The sequence below is a fragment of the Macrotis lagotis genome, chromosome 2 (genome assembly GCF_037893015.1).
Source record: "Macrotis lagotis isolate mMagLag1 chromosome 2, bilby.v1.9.chrom.fasta, whole genome shotgun sequence".
In the NCBI taxonomy this organism is placed as follows: Eukaryota; Metazoa; Chordata; class Mammalia; order Peramelemorphia; family Peramelidae; genus Macrotis; species Macrotis lagotis.
This window is the reverse complement of record NC_133659.1, coordinates 168,433,233-168,452,612: the sequence shown is the minus strand read 5'-3', so window position 1 is coordinate 168,452,612 and position 19,380 is coordinate 168,433,233. Positions and strand designations below refer to the sequence as shown.

General features: G+C 40.4%; 1 protein-coding gene across 1 annotated transcript in view; it reads left to right on the top strand.

Annotated features, from left to right (window-relative positions):
- Window positions 1–7,127: 7,127 nt before the first annotated feature.
- AATF (apoptosis antagonizing transcription factor) overlaps window positions 7,128–19,380 on the top strand; it is a 33,737-nt gene continuing 21,484 nt past the window's right edge. The window contains exons 1-4 of the mRNA XM_074223509.1: window positions 7,128–7,271; window positions 7,947–8,132; window positions 13,026–13,424; window positions 13,872–14,009. Coding sequence (XP_074079610.1) covers window positions 7,181–7,271; window positions 7,947–8,132; window positions 13,026–13,424; window positions 13,872–14,009 — 814 coding nt within the window. The 5' untranslated portion in view covers window positions 7,128–7,180. The remainder of the gene's footprint in view (window positions 7,272–7,946; window positions 8,133–13,025; window positions 13,425–13,871; window positions 14,010–19,380) is intronic.

The window sequence follows — 19,380 nt, the reverse complement described above, 5'->3', positions numbered from 1 at the left end:
GAGTTTCTCTGAAAAAAAAATAACAACAAAAATCATTACTTTAGTACAGAAATCAAATTTCAGTTGTGAAAGTATCTAAATCCTTTCCAAAACTTCATTAGATATGGGGAAAATTTAAATATTTTATCTTCTATAGAATAGGTATGAGTTTGTCTATTATTCTCCAGGTGTCAGAAAAGTAATGTAGATCTAGATTTTTTTCTATAGTCCATCCTCTCTTATCTCCCAGATTCCAGTCTGGGTTATTTATTTTCTTATTTAAGAAATATTTTACATTATATGGTATGTAATTTCCAGTACTGTTTGTTAAAAAACAACCGAGTTTATCTGTCTGGCAGAAGAGAGCATTTAAAGTGAGTAATATTTTACTACATCCTCAGGCTGTCTTATCTAATAAGGTAAAATAGAAACTATCTACTAGGGATCTGGCAGTTTTCTTTCAAAAATCAGAATTTATTAAATACCAGGGAGACTTTTTGAAACTCATAGTCTCTGTGCAACTCATTTCTTTATCTCCACCATGAGATACATTGGCTTGGGGGGGGGGGATTTGCATTTATATAAATTAAATCCCTGGCAATTTATTCATTAAAAGCTTTTTAAAAAAAGGAATCCATTTTACTGGACGGATGCTCATTGGGAAGCAGGATTTTCATATCAGAGCTGCTGAATTATTTAGCAGTTTATTGTTGAATCAGGTATTTTATTTGAAGCATTTTACCATAGGCACAATGTGTGGACTCAGTGCTTCTTACTTCTCCTTGTAGCACTCTCTTTCTCTCTCTGACTCCTCCTCTCCTTCTCCCTTTCTCAATCTGTCTCTCATACACATATACACAGACACACACAGAAATCCAAGCTCTTTCTAAGACCTGGAGCAGGTAATCACTCCTAAGAGTCATATTTAGAGTGAAAACCCAGGAATATAGCTAACTGGGGAATTTAGAGTCATTTCCCTTTCCCAACAGAGCCTTGACTGCCTTGGGTACAGGGTAGTGGGAGGGCAATTCATGTCCACATCTGAGTCTGTGGGCTGGAGGTAGTGAGACCAACAAGAAAGTGGAGACAAATATTAGATAGTATTAAAATACCAAGGTCAAAAAGGTGGGATGGGGAGTGGGGAGTGACCCTCAAGTCATGTGCTCTGGCTTTCCCTACAGTCATCATATAGCCTTCCTTTTTTCCAGATGTTAGCTTGGATCTCTTTCCAAGATACCTACAAAGGAGTCTAATTTTGCCCAGAAGTGCAGGTATTCTCCTTTCCACTCCTCTCTAAGTCTTGTGGGATCTGAAGATTTGCCTAAAAAGGGGAATGGAAGTAGAGACCAGGAGTGTAGGGGGAAGGGGTGGAGGTGTGTGAAAGTTGAAGACTCTATTAGAGAGAAGAGAGAATAAGGGAAGTCTAAGTCCTACAGAAATTCAGAACAGGTTTTAAAAGGGAATGGAGACCTAAATAGGAGTAAAAGACTTAGAGATGGTGAAGGTCTTGGCTGAAGAAGAGATGGCAAAGACTAAGTAAAGTAAAGTGATGGCAAAGACTAAGTAAAGTCCCCTAGATGAGTTAGAGAACTAGAAAAGGGAATATATTCCATCATAAAGTATTAGTCAAAGGCATAGGAAGAAAAAAGATCATGTTTGTGATTCTTACTTTCAATGTCTGTTCTACCTGCCTTCCTGGGTCCCCAGCTACCATCTTCTCATGGAGGGAGAAAAGAGTGATGGTGATTCACCATCTCTTCACTCTCACAGTCAGTCTGAGGGACATTATAAGCCACTTTTCCTCTCTATATAGAGAGGCCACCCTTACCTCCCACCCCCATCACAGGCAACTTCAGTGATCCAGGGTAAGGAGACAAGTAGAGAATTACCCAGAATTGGGGATTAGGGGAGTGAACCTTTGTTAACCCTAATCCTGGTGTATGATTTTTCTAGACCTTCTCTCCTATCACTTCAATTGCCCCAGCAGTCTGTGGTTGGGGCCTAGTTGCTCTTATTTTTTTCCTCTTTGGGTTGCTAAGTAGTATCTATGAGACTTAGAGCTATATGAGATTTTAGATATCTTCTAGCACAACTCTTTCATTTTACAAGTGAGGAAAGTGAGGCCCAGGTCAAAACCAAGTAGATCCGATGATCTTCCTAGTATACCTCAATTGCTTTCTGAATTATTCCCCCTCCATCCATTTCTTGGAGAGAGTGTCTACTTTCAATTCTGGGTATCAAGGAGCTGAGAAATCTGGAAGCTTTTGTGCTTTGATTCTATGCTCCAGTCATCTATTAGAAATAAGAACTGTTTGTTCTTTAGTCTTTCCAGAGGATGACAAAGAGAACTAGGAACTGCAAAGGGTCAGAGTTGATTAAAAAAACAACAACTTTGTATTATTTTTATAGACTCCTTCCCATCACTCATGGGCATCATGGCATCCCAAAACCCCCATGTATGTACAATGTCAATAATCTTTTCCCACATTTTTCTTTCTCCCTTCATTGCTTTCTTTTTCCTCAAGATGGTCACTTTTAAAGAGTTCATAGAAGTAACTTCATAAAGAAGTTCAAAGAAGCAAAAAAGCTACACGATTTCATGGAAAGGGGAATGGATTTGGCATCAGGAGATCTGAGTTAGAATTCTGTCTCAGCTAATTACTAGCTGTGTGACATTGAGCAAATCTTTCTGGGTCTGTTTCTTCATATGAAAATGAGAGAGTTGGATTTAGTGATATCTACTATGTTTTCTAAATCTATCCCTATTTTATTATTAAGAAAAAATGGGAAAAGAAAAGAGATACCCTTGAAAACGAAGGTGAGAAAAGAAGTTTCTTCATTTAAAAGCAATTTGGGCTGCTAAAAAGAAATAACCCACGCCTCCAGCAACTGTAAAAATACTATCATTTATATAGAGTTTTAAATACATTAGCTCATTTATTTCTCACAACAATCCTAAGAAATAGATAGTGAGAATGCCACTATCTTCATTTTATAGATGAGGAAACTATCCCAAGAGATGGGGGGAAAGCTGTTTCTGAATTCCTGCATCATTCACCAGGCTTTGATTGAGAGCCCTTTCATCTCCATGGGTCCAGTAATTTCCATTCAACCTTTCAAATCTTCCAGGTAGGTCAGTTCTAGGAAGGCTACCCCTTATTCCTTTGCCTCTCCAGTTTTCAAGAACTTAATCCTCTGTTTTGGAAGTTCACTGAGACTGAGGAAAGATTCTGATCATTAGGAGGGCTACTTGCTACTTCAGGAAGAGGGTAGAATGGAGGGTCTGGAAAACTTATGGTTTCCCTGAATATGTCTGGGGCCTCTGAATACATCATGATATATCCCCTAGTTAAAGCTCTGGGACAAAGCAGTCTTAGCACTCAAGATCTAGCACCTTCAGTCACTAGCAATTTGCTGGACACCTGTCTCTTTCTGTAGACCTCTAATAAAATATGATTAGACTCAAGTCTAGGTTCTGTTCACAGAATCAGAAACATAGATCTGGAAGGAAGCTTAGAAGTCATCTAGTCCAAGGGACAGCTAGGTGATGCAGTGGATAGAGCACTGGCCCTGGAATCAGGAGTACCTGAGTTCAAATCAACCTAATCAGACACTAAATAATTACCTAGCTGTGTGGCCTTGAGCAAGCCACTTTAATTCCGTTTGCCTTGTAAAAAAACCTAAAAAATTAAAAAAAAGTCATCCAGTCCAACTCTCTTGTTTTACATAGGAGGAAACTGAGGTTTAGAGAAATTAGATGATTTGTTCAAGGTTACATAGGTAGTAAACCTGGAGGTGGAATTTGTACCCAGGCCCACTAGTTCCAGTGTTTTTTCCCCCACTTTTCATTCTTTTTTTTTCCTATTTCTTAAAAAGACTTGTTTCAAGAATGTTGTGTCTTTGTGTGTGACCCCAGCAGGATTTATTTCCAAAGATTTTTTGCTGTCTCACAGATATAGAAACCAAGATTGAACTTCTTTTTTATTCTCTGGATTTTCTGAGAAAAAAAAAATAATTCTTCACCCTAGAAGTTAATTCTTCCACTTCTAGTCTTCACACTTTGGAAATACCCTCCACCCAACCCTTTGGCCTTTCTCTGTAATTGACTGATTCTTCCCAGAACCTCCATTTTGAGGATGTTCAGACCAGATATGCTTTCAATCCTTTTCAGATTGCATTCATGATTCTAGACCTTTATTAAGCTCCCAAGCCAATGGTAACTAACATTTCTCCCACACATTCATTCTCAGCTGCCCTTTATGGTCTTCCCTCATTAATGTAAGCTAAGCTCTGTGAAGGGATAGACCATCTTTCTTGTTTGTTAATATTTCTATATCCATCATTTAGCTGGCACACAGTACTTGTTGATTTGACTAAGATACCCTTGGTGGATCCAAAAGAAGGAGAACTTAAAGATGTGTTTGACTTAACCCTCATCCCTAGTGCACAACTCATATGTGTCTGTCCTAGGAGGAATTGTTTTGTCCTTGTGTGGTGTTTACTTGTTTATCTTTGTGTGTGCATCTGAGTTGTGTCTTGGTATATATAGGGGTACGAATACAAACACAAAAATGTAATACAGTAGATAGAGTCCTGGATTTGGGAGTCAGGAAGGCCTAGATCTGAATCCGGCCTCAGACACTAGCTGGGACTCTGGGCAAGTTACTTAACTGCTCTTAGATTCACTTTCCTCATCTGTAAAATGGGGATAGAACTTATCTCACCTGTTGTGAGATATTGTAGGAATAGTATTTAACAAAGGTTGAAGTGCTAGGCAAACATTAATTATTCTCATGTATGTTTAGCTATGTGTGTGAAGTGCCTTCACACTTTTGTTTCAGAATGTCTATGGTTGGAATGGACTTTATCCTTGGATGGAAGAATCTGGGATATATTATGTGTCTTGAATAAATTTGATGTGCTAATGGTAAATAAGTTATAAATAAGGTGTGAGGGACCTTGTCAAATCCTGGGACTACAAAGAAAAGCAAAAAATAGTTCCTATTCCCAAGGAGCTCAAACTTTTTTTCCCAAGAGAAATTTTATTTTTCCAATTACATGAAATGTTAATTTTTCAACATTCATCCATTTGCAAATTTATAAGTCTACATTTTTTTTTAGGTTTTTGCAAGACAAACAGGGTTAAGTAGCTTGCCCAAGGTCACACAGTTAGGTAATTATTTAATGTCTGAGACTGGATTTGAACCCAGGTACTCCTGGCTTCAGAGCTGGTGCTTCATCCACTATGCCACCTAGCCACCCCTAGTCTACATTTTTCTACCACCTTCCCTTTCTTCTCCCTTCACCATGGTGGAAAAGAACAAGTTTTGAAAGGGGAATTAGAAGTAAGGGGGGGAAAACAATGAGAAAGAAAGGAAAAATTAAAAATTAAAAAAATTTTTTAAATAATCTGCATTCAGACTATAGTATTTTTCTTTGGATGTAGATGGCATTGTCCATAGTGGTTCTCTCAGGATTGCCCTTGATTTCTGTACTGATGAGAGGAGTTGCATCCATCATAGTTGATCATCTCACAATGTTATTTATTAATATGTACAATGTTCTCTTGGTTCTCCTCACTTCACTCATCATCAGTTCATGCAAGTTTTTCCATGTTTCCCTAAAGACAGAATGGTCATGATTTCTTACAGAACAATAGCACTCCATAACATTGTTATATCATAACTTGTTCAGCCATTCTCCAATTGATGAGCACCCTCTCAATTTTGAATTTTTTGCAAATTTTACCAAAAGAGCTGTTATATTTTTGAACATGTGAAACTTTTCTCAATTTTTTTTTTTTTGTTAATGATCTCTTTGGGATATAGATTTAGTATTGGTTTTGCTGGATCAAAGGATATGATCAATTTTATTGCCCTTTGGGCACAGTTTCAGATAATGCTTCAGAACAACTGATTCAGGTCACAACTCTACCAACAGTGCATTTACGTCCCAATTTTCCCACATTCTCTCTGATCATTTTTCTCTTTTGTTACCTTAGTCAATCTGATAGGTGTGAGGAGGTACTTCATAATTGTTTTAATTTGCCTTTCTCTAATCAATTTGGAACATTTTCTCATGATTATAAATAGCTCACGATCTAATGTAGGTGGCAACATGCAAAAAATTATGTACAAATAGGAAGTAATCCAGAGTTGGAAAAGCACTAGAATTGACGGGGAATCAGGAAAGACTTTCTGTAGAAAGTGAGATTTTAGGGGCGGCTAAGTGGTGCACCGGCCCTAGGGTCAGGAGTACCTGAGTTCAAATTCGACCTCAGACACCAGCTGTGTGGCCTTGGGCAAGCCACTTAGCCCCATTTGCCTTGCAAGAAAAAAAGTGAGATTTTAGCTGGGATTTGAAGGAAACCGGAGAAATTAGGAGGTGAAGATGAGGATGGAAAGCATGTCAGGTCGGTGAAAATGTCCGAGTGGGGAGGAGGAGTTGAGGAATGTCAAACGGTTCAGTGACAGGAGCCAGCAGAGTGCAAGGAGGAGGAGTGTGCTGAGTGAGAAGACTGGAAGGTAAGGGGGCGACACGGGGGTCAAGAGAAGGGGCTAAGATGGCCAGAGAGTTTGGGCAGGGCCTAGTTCCCAGGCACCCCTGGCTGAGACGGGGGGTGTAATCGAGTTGGCAGTGGCACTAACGCTGCCAATTCTTGCAGCTTATGAAAGCGCCGGAGGCCTCCGCAGACCCCGAGCCCTGGGCAAAGATGCCCCAGGGGCTCCTCCAAGGCTGGCCAGCCGCGCCCGCCGCCCGCACTCTGCTGGTCAGCCTTGCCCCGGCAGCCCCAGGGTCTCCGCCTTCCTCCGGGCTGAGGGCCGCTGCCCCTGGCTGTCACCCGTCAGGGGCGCCCCTGACCCCCGCAGCCCGCGTTGGGACGCCTGGAGCACCTGCAAGCCACGGTCAGCCACTCGGGCCGGCGGGAGGACGCGCACGCAACCGCGCGCACGCCTCCCCGCCCCTACGCACGCACGCGCGCGCGCCCACACACAGCCGCGATCTCGCACGCAGGCGCACACGCCGGATCCCCAGGCATTCCCCCGGACGCAAGGGCTGGCCCCGCCCCCGCCCGCAGGCCCCGCCCCTCCCGCCCGCGCCCCTCCCGGAAGTCGCCGGTATTGGAGCCGCGGTCCGGAGCCTGAGTCGAGGCGGCGCTGGTCGCCGGAGTCGCCGCCGGGGAGGCCCGAGGTCCCGGGTCATGGCAGCCTCCCAGCCCTTGGCGCGGCAGCTGGAGCAGCTGTTGGACCCGCGGCCCTGCGAGGCGGACCCCGAGGAGGATCCCGAGGAGGGTGAGTGCGGAGGAGGCCCACGTGCAGGGGAGCACCCCGCCCCTCCCCCACGGGGCCTGGCGCCGCCGGGCCGGGAGGCGCGTGCTCCCCGGAGCCGAGCTCCAGTGCCCGCCGGGAGCCCGCCCCAGCCCTTAGCCGCCGCCGGGCACGCAGTGGGCCCTTAAAAAATGTCACCCGGGGCGGCTGGGCGGCGCAGCGGAGACAGCACCGGCCCTGGAGTCAGGACCCGAGTTCAAATGCGGCCTCTGACGCTTAATAATGACCTGGCTGCGTGGCCTCGGGCGAGCCTGGCAGCCTGTAAAGCATTTGTCAAGCTCCTGCTCTGTGCCAGGCTCTGGAGATCTCAGGGAAAAAAGGCAGCAGTCCTGCCCTCGAGGAGCGTGCCCCGCCGCCACTCATCCTGGGCAAGTTCGCCATCCCGAACCTCTGCTTCCCTATAGGAGGGACAAATAGCCTCTGACTGCTCAAGTGTGCATTTTGTTGTTTAAGTCTCCCCCATTCCCCCAGCTTGTTTGGTGTATACACACACACACACACACACACACACACACACACGTGGGTCCTAAGAAAATACATCATTTTATTGAAATCTGAGTTATTGTTTGGCCCCTCTCGGGAGTATTCCTATTGATGGTGGACTCTTCTTCCCCCTTCTCCTTTTTTTTTCCTTTTCAGCCACTGCTGCCAAAGTTATTGACAGATTTGATGAGGCTGAAGATGAAGACATTCTTCAAGTGGGAAGCATTAGGAAAAGGGCCTTTGCCTCCCTTTTAGATACAGACAAACGATATTCAGGCAAAGCTACTTCTCGAAAGGCTTTAAAGGAAGACTTATGGGATCAACCTCTGTCAGATGTGTCTGGTAAGACAGACATAGATTTATCTTTCTCTTTTTCTCTTTGTCTCCTGTTTCTTTAGGGATAAAACCTTGGGCATTGCTAATCCAACAGTAAACACATATTGACCAATACATACATATAAACGACTAAGGGAAGGCATAAATTCAAATCAGATATATGCGATCAAATAACTATTGTCTAACATAAGAAGGGAGATGAGCAATGGAAGCAAGCAATTATGATACTAAGTAGAATGTGATAATTGTATGAGAGGGTTACAAACAAAATGCTGCCAGAGTTCAAAGAAAGGAGAGATCAGTTCTGAGGGGAGGGCAGTGACATTTGAGTTTGTCAAGCCTGAATGGCAGTATTTCATTGGATTAAAAGTGATAGGAGGGGGCAGCTAGATGGCACAATGAATAGAACAGCCCTGGACTCAGGAGTACCTGAGTTCAAATCCTGTGTCAGATACTTAATAACCTAGCTGTGTAGCCTTGGGCAAGCCACTTAACCCCATTGCCTTGCAAAACACCTTAAAAATAAATTTTAAAAAGTGATAGGAGGATATCCTTAAGTAGAGGAAACTGTAAGCAAGGGTCCAGAGTCAGGAAAATAATTGTATATTTTTGAAATAGTAATTAAGCTTGGTTGCATCATAACATGTGAATGGAATTATTGTGACATAGGTTGTTGTAGGTAGGTATTAGCTATGTAGTTTGTTATAGGTAAATCTTAGCTATGATATGTAGGGTGATTGGAAGCAGTAAGACTACTTAGGAATTAGTTTTGGTACAAGCTCAGTTTGCTGTAATTTCTCAAGTTTAGAGTTGGAACAGATTGATGAGTCTGACTCACTTATTTTGTAGGTAAGGAAACTCTGGATTCTAGAGAGGATTTGTGATGCTGCTTCTTTTTGTTTAGACTGACCTAAAGTTGAGTAAAGACCAGGAAATGTAGATAGGATATTGGGGGGGAAGCATTACCTTCTTTTTTTTTCTTTTTTTTTAATTAAAGATATTATTTGAGTTTTATAATTCCCCCCATCTTACTTCCCTCCCCCAACCCCCCACAGAAAGCAATCTGTCAGTCTTTGTTTCCATGTTGTACATTGATCCAAATTGAGTGTGATGAGAGAGAAATCATATCCTTAAGGAAGAGACAAGAAGTCTAAGAGGTAACAAGATCAGACAATACGATATCTGTTTTTTTTTCTAAATTAAAGGGAATAAGGGGTGGCTAGGTGGTGTAATAGATAAAGCACCAGCCTTGGAGTCTGGAGTACCTGGGTTCAAATCCTGTCTCAGACACTTAATAATTACCTAGCTGTGTGGACTTGGGCAAGCCACTTTAACCTCATTTGCCTTGCAAAACCCTAAAAATAAATAAATAAATAAAATTTAATTAAAGGGAATAGTCCTTGAACTTTGTTCAAACTCCACGACTCTTTATCTGGATACAGATGACACTCTCCTTTTCAGACAGCTCAAAATTGTCCCTGATTGTTGCACTGATGGAATGAGCAAGTCCATCAAGGTTGAACATCATCCCCATGTTGCTGTTAGGGTATACAGTGTTTTTCTGGTTCTGTTCCTCTCACTCAGCATCAGTTCATGCAAATCCCTCCAGGCTTCCCTGAAATCCCATCCCTCCTGGTTTCTAATGGAACAACAGTGTTCCATGACATATATATACCACAGTTTGCTAAGCCATTCCCCAATTGAAGGACATTTACTTGATTTCCAGTTCTTTGCCACCACAAACAGGGCTGCTATAAATATTTTTGTACAAGTGATGTTTTTACTTTTTTTTCAATATCTCTTCAGGGTATAGACCCAGTAGTGGTATTGCTGGGTCAAAGGGTATGCACATTTTTCTTGCCCTTTGGGCGTAGTTCCAAATTTCTCTCCAGAAGAGTTGGATGAGTTCACAGCTCCACCAACAGTGTAATAGTGTCCCAGATTTCCCACAACCCTTCAAACAATGATCATTATCCTTTCTGGTCATATTGGCCAATCTGAGAGGTGTGAGGTGGTTTCAGAAAAACTTCAATTTGCATTTCTCTAATAATGATTTAGAGCAATTTTTCATATGGCTATGGATTGCTTTGATATCCTTATCTGTAAATTGCCTTTGCATATCCTTTGACCATTTGTCAATTGGGGAATGGCTTTTTGTTTTAAAAATATGACTCAGTTCTCTGTATATTTTAGAAATGAGTCAGTTGTCAGAATCATTAGTTGTAAAGATTGTTTCCCAGTTTACTACATTTCTTTTGACCTTGGTTACAGTGGTTTTATCTGTGCAAAAGCCTTTTAATTTAATGTAATCGAAATCATCTAGTTGGTTTTTGGTGATGTTCTCCAACTCTTCCTTAGTCATAAACTGCTCCCCTTTCCATAGATCTGACAGGTAAACCAGTCCTTGATCTTCTAATTGAAGTATTACCTTCTTATAAGCATAGTTCTTACTCAGGGTATTGATTTCTTAGATTGTTATTGTTTCATACTAGTTGATTCAGTTTTATACTTGGAAAAATGAAAGTAATCCATGCTTTCTTTCTCCCCAAAAGGGGATTTTGAGAATGAATAAAATAACATTCTTAAAGCACTGAGTTTTCCAGAGGAATGGCAAATAGAAGAAATTGAAGATGGTGATGAAAGGATGTCCCTATTTGGAGTGTTTTCAATAAAACAGGACAAAACATGGACTGTGTTATTGTGAACTTATAGACCCTGAGGAAGAAATTTTATGTTAGGAATATAGCTACTGAATTTTTTCCTTATTTTAGCTCTAGGATTAACTGATTATCCTATTCTTACTCTTCAGCTGTAAATTGATCTAAGAATTAGTACTAAGGCATACTAGGGATGATACAAGGTGACTCCTGATAATATGTGTAAGAAGAATTGGTAACACTTTTAAAAATACAGACCTTAAAAAAAAATTAAAATACAGACCTTGCTACAGGAGTCACAGAACTTTAGAGCTGAAAGGAACTTTAGAAACTATCTGGTTCAATGCTTTCATTTTCTGCAAAATGACTAGAGATTACCTAAATGTTCCACAGCAAGAATAAAGCAGATGGGGTGGCTAGGTGGCACAGTGGATAGAGCACTGGCTCTGGAGTCAGGAGTACCTGAGTTCAAATCTGGCCTCAGACACTTAATAATTACCTCTCCGTGTGGCCTTGGGCAAGTCACTTAACCCCATTTGCCTTGCAAAAACCTAAAAAAAAAATAAAGGCAAACCTAGACTAGAAACTCTCTTGATTCTTAGATATGTATCCTGTTTCATTCCTAATAGGGACTACTGATTTCCTGTACATTTTTGATTTGCATGATGTGTCCAATGTACTTCGTGAACAAAGGACCACCCCCCAGATAGTCTGAGTTAGTGTTTATCCAAATATGAATTGATTGCGTAGTTTGGTCTTTAACATGTGCTTTGTGTTTTTGTGAAGTCTTTAAATTTAGGAAATAAACCCAACCATCCTATTTCCTATAGTCTTGGGCAGTTAGTCAGCAAGTACTTATTACCTCCTATCTGCCAAGTACTGTGCTTGTCATTAGTAGTACTCATTCAGTGAGTGAAACATCCATGCTAATATAGAAAAAAATACCAACAAATACAAAGGAATTAAGTGCAAGCCGTTGCGTGGATCAGGAAAGGTCTCCTTCAGCACTACAGGGTCTGAGCTATATTTTGAAGGGAAAGAGAGAGAAGCTCTGAGGCCAGGTAAGCCCGAAGTAAGTTCTAGGCCTCAGGCACAGTAGAGTGTTGTGAGGAATTAGCTCATTTGAATGTGTCTAGAGCCTGGGAAAATAGGTTGAGGGGCCAGGCAGTGGAGGACTTTCACAGCTAATTGGAAGAGTTTGTGTTTTATCCTAAAGGCCTTAGGGAACCACTGGAATTGGATGAGCTGGGGTAGTGATTGGACTGTAAAACCTCCTTGACAGCAGTGGGGAGTAGAGGTGTCAAACTCTTCCAAGTAACTGGATTAAATTGTAATTGGGAAATGTTTAACAAATCTTGGACCCAAGCTCCTGGATTTTCTTCACCAGGGTCTGAGGGGAAATGATAGTCCAGGTGTGGTGAGGGTGAGGGGGGTGGGTCGTGATGGTGGTGGCACTTTGGCCTGCCTGGCATGCTGCCTCCTGTCTGTCCCTCAGGGTAGCCTGCAGATGACAGTTGATAGCAATAGCTGACCTTTCTCCATAGGAATTACCATCCCACAGGATGACTCTAGAGGTGGGCTGGCAGCAGGACCTATGGTCTGGGATGCTGCTGCTACCAGGAGAGACTCCTTTGTTGATTTTTAGTGGCAGTCAGAGGGTGTTGTTGGAAGTGATCCTGGAGGATTTCTCCCCTCAATTATGACTATGGGTTGGGTTAAAGTCAGGTTTGGTGACTTGGGGGACACTGCTATTCCAAAGGTTCTTGGGTTCAGAGTCAAGAATAGGAAGAGTCAAATTGGTGGTGATGATGGTGATGGTGCTTCTTTGTATTTTAGGTATTTGTATACTTTCCTTTTTCTCTTCATAGAGTGTAAATTCCTCAAGGGCAAACACCATATTTTATTTATCTTTTGTACACAATAAATAATCATGGAATGAATGTACAGTTGTGCCCAGAATACCCAGTAAAGAGGAGTTATATTCATACTCTGGCTATAAGTCACATGTAATAATTACCTACCCTTGTTCTGAAAGAGGGAGGGAGAAAAACTATTCCTAAGATACAAAGACCAGGTAGGTGATTAGTTTTAATGGCACTTTGCACCTTGTGTTTAAGAGTTTTATCTATGCCTGTTCTTTTAAAGATGGAAAAAAAAGGGAAAAGATTATTAAGCAGTGATTTTGATATTTTTCTTCTTGTAATATTCAATTTTTCTTCCTACTTTCTTTCCTCCTTATTAGATAGAGAAACATCTGATGAAGAGTCAGAGAGCACAGGGCTAGTGGAGTCTGATGAGGAAGGAAGGAGTTGTGCTGAGGAACTGGAATCCAGTGATGATGGAGGAAGCGGTTTGGAAGACAAAGATCAGAGAGAGAAGAGGGACACTTATGCTTCAGGCTTTAGTTTCCAGAGCATAAGTGACTTTGAAAAATTCACTAAGGGAATGGATGATGTTGGCAACAGTGAGCAGGAGGACGAAGAAGAAGAAAACAGCTTGGAAGAGGAAGCTGATGAGGAAAGAGATGGAGAGGAAATTGAAGCTGTGTCTGAAGACAAAGATGATGAGACAGTGAGGACCTTCTCAGGAGGCAGAGTGTCAGAAGAAGTGGAGAAAGGGAGAGCTGTGAAGAATCAAATAGGTTGGTGCCTGAGTTTTGCTGATTGCCATTTCTTTAAGTCTCCATATTTGATCTACTTCTTTTGTTTGCTCTCTCCCTCCTGTGCCCTTCCAATTACTCTGTGACATGCCCCACTTATCTGGAGGCCTAGGGCCCCCTTACTTTATGTTAAGTTAGTCATCTCCATATTGAGTAGCTCAGCTGTCTCTGCCCTAATACCTGAGGCATACTAGATTTCAGCTTCAGACTTGAAGAAAATCTTTTTTTCTTTTCCTTTTGGAATCACAGATGAATGAGTTGATACACCTTTGTAATGAACATTTGTTTCCAAAACACTGTTTGTCTCCTAATTTGGCACCACTAACTTGGCAAATAAGTATGCTGGAACTATGCAGGTAAGGGACCTGGAATTATTACTCTTCTACGAAAAGATATAACAAAATGACTTTCTCTTTTCTTGATTCTCAGCACTGTGGGACCAACTCTTAGAAGGAAGGATCAAGCTTCAGAAAGCTCTGCTGACGACCAACCAACTTCCTCAGCCTGATGTTTTTCCTATTTTCAAGGACAAGGGTGGGTCAGAGTTTGCCAGTGCCCTGAAAAACAGTAAGTATTCTTCTATATTGAAATACTTATGGAATGAACAAGGGGAAGAATACTAAGAGTTCTAGAGAATAAGGAGTTCAGGAGAATAAAGTTAACTCACTGACTAACTTGGTTTAATTGTCAAAGCATGTCACAAGGTAACATTTTTCAAATTGTCCTCTTCTCATTGTGTCATTTGAAGGGAAGATATCAAAGCAAATGGAAGATTCCCAGGCCTGGAAGATGGACTGGGATAGTCTAGGAGAGTTGGACTAGGACAGAACAGTTAATGGTGAGGTGCTGATATTGTTAGGAGTACCCAGTCCTCAGATGACCATAGAGCCCTTTTATTTTGTTCAGTGAACAAGCTTTTTTGTGTTTGTTTTTGTTTTTGCAAGGCAGTGGGGATAACTGACTTACCCAAGGTCACACAGCTAGGCTGGATTTGAACTCAGTTACTTGCTATATCCACTGTACCACCTAGCTGCCCCCATGAAAAGCATTTTTATTTTTTTAATTTTTAAAAAGATTTTATTTATTTTGAATTTTACAAATTTTCCCCTAATCTTGCTTCCCTCCCCCAAATGGCAGTCTATTAGTCTTTCCATTGTTTCCATGCTATATATCTGATTTAAATTGAATGTGTTGAGAGAAATCATATCCTTAAGAAGGAAAATAAAATATAAGGGATCACATGATTACATAAGATGATGGGTTTGTTTGTTTGTTTTTAAATGAAAGGTAATAGTCTTTGGTTTTTGTGCAAACTCCACAATTCTTTCTCTGGATACAGATGGTATTCTCCATTGCAGATACCCCAAAATTGTGCCTGATTGTTGTATTGATGGAATGAGCAAGTCCATTAAGGTTGATTGATCATCACTCCCATGTTGCTGTCAGGGTATACAATGTTCTTCTGGTTCTGCTCATTTCACTCAGCATCAGTTCATGTAAATCCTTCCTTCCCTGAATTCCTGTCCCTCCTGGTTTCTAATAGTACAATAGTGTTCCATTATATAGATATACCACAGTTTGTTAAGCCATTCCCCAATTGAAGGACATTCACTTAATTTCCAATTCTTTGCCACCATAAACAGGGCTGCTATGAATATTTTTGTACAAGTGATGATGAACAAGCGTTTTTAAAAAGCACCTGGTATGTACTTTACTAATTGATTGGGGTACAAAGACAAAAGTGAAGCAGTTCCTTCTCTTGAGAAGCTCACCTTCTAATGGTGGTATAACAAGTCAAGAATAGCAAGAAGTTATGTCCAATCTTATTTTTGACAAGAGGAAACTGAGGTGATAGATGTGGGTGTGAAGGCGTTTGCCTGAAGTCACACAGGCAATAAACAATAGAGCTCTAAGAATTCACACTCCAGTTCTGGGATCCCAGATTAGTGTTCTTTCTGCAATCCCACAATGCACTGTGACATGCAGAGTAGATATACACAGTCACCTGGGAGGGAATGACATAAGCCTGGAGGAACCAAGCAAGGCTGCCTGTAGAAGGAGATGATCAAGCTGAGACTTGAAGTCCAGAATTATAAGAGTTGGGGATGAGAAAGAAGGGAAACATACAAGGCCTGGAGGACAGCCAAGTGAAAAGCTCCTAAAGATGGAGCATTAAGTGGGATAGTATGGCTGCCCTCTAGAAAAGGTCATCCAACCCAATTGGTTAACTGTCTTGAGGTAGAATCATAGTTGACTCACTAAAGGCAGATATCTCATTTGTTATCATCTGACTTCCAAGCCTTGGGATTATAAAATCACTTGCCATCTTTGGGTCTAGGCCTCCCCAAAGAAGACCAGTATTTAGAGGGGGGCAACCCCAATCACTAGGCTTTCCAACTTTCTAAAGAATTCCAAGATTTCATTTAACCTTTCAAATAAACCACTTTCTTTCCTATTTTAAGACAAGATAATGAACATATAACATGGGGCTTGGGTTTATGCATAATGGACTTGATCTCAAGGAAGCCTATTCAGAAACTTTGTAGAGAATGATTTTGTTCTCCTTTCATAGTCTTGAACCACTCTTGACTGGACTAGCACAGGTTAATAATTTAAGTCATTGGGGCAGCTAGGTGGCGTAGTGGATAGAGCACCAGCCCTGGAGTCAGGAGTACCTGGGTTCAAATCCAGCCTCATTACCTAGCTGTGTGGCCCTGGGCAAGCCACTTAACCCTATTTGCCTTGCAAAAACCTAACATAATAATTAATTAATAAATAATAATAATAATAATAATTTGATGCACTGAATCAAAAGTTTTTACAGCATTATTTTTAAAGATTTTGAGGGAGGGAGAGTCTGCTTGGAAAATACTTAGTTTAATCAGAAATTACTTCCTAGTCTAGTCTTTAAGTTGTCTCTCTTACTGTAATTGAAGTCTTATTTACTATGTGAAAATAGAATACAACTGGTTCAGGTCATCCTTCAAGAAGACAGATATTACCTTACCCTTGCCCTTCCTGCTCACCATTTTATTAGTGGTTTTCAAATGTTTTGAAGATTGGCAATCTTTCTGGAATTTTTCATTCTCTCTTGTACCGTGACTCTTGGTGTGTTTTTGGAATAGAACCTGAAGAGTTAGAATATTTAATGAAACTTTCAAATAAACACCAGAGATACCTTGTGGTTCTGGGAAACACTGATGTAGATTAAATAACTCTTTCTTTGAATGTTTCCTGATATATCCTATTTTCTGAGTTTTTGTTCATTTTTGCTATGCCTGTACCCACTCTTAATTTTTTTTGTAGCTGTCTTAAAATGGATATTTACATAATGGCCTGACCAGTGTCTTACATACTGAGTGAATTACATTTCAACTACTGGATAACATTCTTATCTTGGCTTTTTTTTTTTTTGCCCTTAACTCACCTAATTTGTGGTTTATTGCTATTCTCAGATCATTTTTGTGTTGCATCTTTCAATTGGGCTAGATCACCTTTAAAGTTTATTCCAGCTGTCATCCTCTAATTAATCCTGTGATCTCATCCTAAAATCATATAATATTGGAGCTGGTAGTCATCTATTCTAGTCCTTTCATTTTATGGAAACAGAACTAGAGAGATATAGTGACTTGCTCCAAATCATTTTTGTCATGATCATGCTTCATTTTGGACCTTTGAAGAATATTTCACTTATCTATCATAGTGGAAGTGTCTGGAGTGCTGGAGTTTCTGGATAGTTGAGAGCTAATTTTCAATTTTTCAATTTTTTAACTGAAATTTTTTTCCAGTTATATGCAGAAGTAGTTTTCAATATTCATCAGTTTTCAAATTTATGAGTTACACATTTTCCCTCCTCCCCTCTCCCTTCCCCATGACAGTGAACAATCTGGTAAAAGTTATACATGTATAATGGTATTTAACCTATTTCCATATTGGTCATGTTGTGAAAAAAGAGAACTAAGGAGTAGGAAAGGAAAAACATAAAAGAAGTTTTTCAAAAATGAACATAGTATGCTTTGCATTCAGATTCCATAGTTTTTTTCTTTGATGTGGATGGCATTGTTCATAGCAGGTCTCTCAGGATTGTCCTTTATCTCTAAACTTTTGAGAGGAGCTGCATAGTTGACCATCTCACAATGTTGCTAATGTGTACAATGTTCTCTTGGTACTCCTCACTTTACTCAGCATCAATTCATGCAAGTTTTTCCATGCTTTTCTTTTTTTTTCTTTTTTCTTTTCTTTTTTTTCTTAGGTTTTAGCAAGGCAAATGGGGTTAAGTGGCTTGCCTAAGGCCACACAGCTAAGGTAATTATTAAGTGTCTGAGACCGGATTTGAACCCAGGTACTCCTAACTCCAAGGCCGGTGCTTTATCCACTACACCACCTAGCCGCCCCTTTCCATGCTTTTCTAAAGTCAGACTGGTCAGGATTTCTTACATAACAATAGTTCTCTATAATATTTATATACCATAAGTTGTTCATCCATTCTTTACTTGATGAACATCTCCTCAATTTCCAATTCTTTGCCCCACCAGAGGATGTGAGATTTTTTCCCCTTTTTTTGTGATTTTTTTGTGGGTGGGGTGGGGTATAGACCTGATATTGGTATTGCTGGATTAAAGGGTATGAACAATTTTATTTCTCTTTGGGCCTAATTTTTAGATTCCTTTGAAGGTTCATTTTTTATTTACTTCACAATTATTTCATCTCATAAAATCAATATTTCCAATTGTATTATATACTTTGCTGCCTTAGAAATTGGACATATTCAACAAACACTACATACAATGTGCAAGTCTGTGTATTAGGCAAAAATGAAGAGTCCGTGTTCTCAGGGAGATTACATTCTACTGAATATGAATTAATCCTTTTTTAAATGTCTTTGGCTAGTCATTATTTACATATAATAGTAAGGAGCCCACTGGGCTCAGTTTGTACTGACCCTAGTATAAACTCTGAACTTTATTCTGTTGTTGAAAAATTAACTTATGCCTCTTAAAATAGAAAGGTTTGAAAAAAGGTATGAAAAGTGTAGCCATTGGACTGGCTATTTTTTTTTTTTTAGGTTTTTTGCAAGGCAAATGGGGTTAAGTAGCTTGCCCAAGGCCACACAGCTAGGTAATTATTAAGTGTCTGAGGTCAGATATGAACTCAGGTACTCCTGACTCCAGGGCCGGTGTGCTCTATCCACTGCATCACCTAGCCGCCCCACAGCTATACCTTTTAACAAAAAATTAAAAAGAGCAGGAACAAAGCAGTTCAGCAAAATGGATTAACAAATAATAAAAGAATTAACAAATAAACCATGTCTGGAAATATACGTATGCACTATTTTGCATCCATAGTACATCTTCAAGGAAGGGAGAGGGGCATTTTTTCATATCTACTTTGGGACCAATCATGATTATTATAATTCCTTTGTGTTCAAATTCATTTTTTCTACTTATTTTATTGTAGTCATTAAATATATTATTATCTTGGTTTCATTGTTTTCCTACTATACCAAACTGCCTTTTGTGTCTTTGGGGAGTAGAAAGATAGAATTTCTTGGCTCTCCCCTGGGATAAGGGTAGGAGAAACTGGGATGAGGCATGTATAGGGAGGGAAAGGACTAGGGAGAAAAGAGATATTGCTCACAATAGGATGTTTTTTTTATTTTTATTATTTTAGGTTTTTGCAAGGCAAATGGGGTTAAGTGGCTTGCCCAAGGCCACACAGCTAGGTAATTATTAAGTGTCTAAGGCCAGATTTGAACTCAGGTACTCCTGACTCTAGGGCCGGTGCTCTATCCACTGTGCCACCTAGCTGCCCCGATTAATAGTTTTATATACTTACTATTAATAATGTACTTTATAGCCTTAGAATTGAATTTTGTTTCGGAATGAGTTTTATGGACCAGTTTGATTCAGTAAGCATCTATCAACTATCTTTTGTGTTT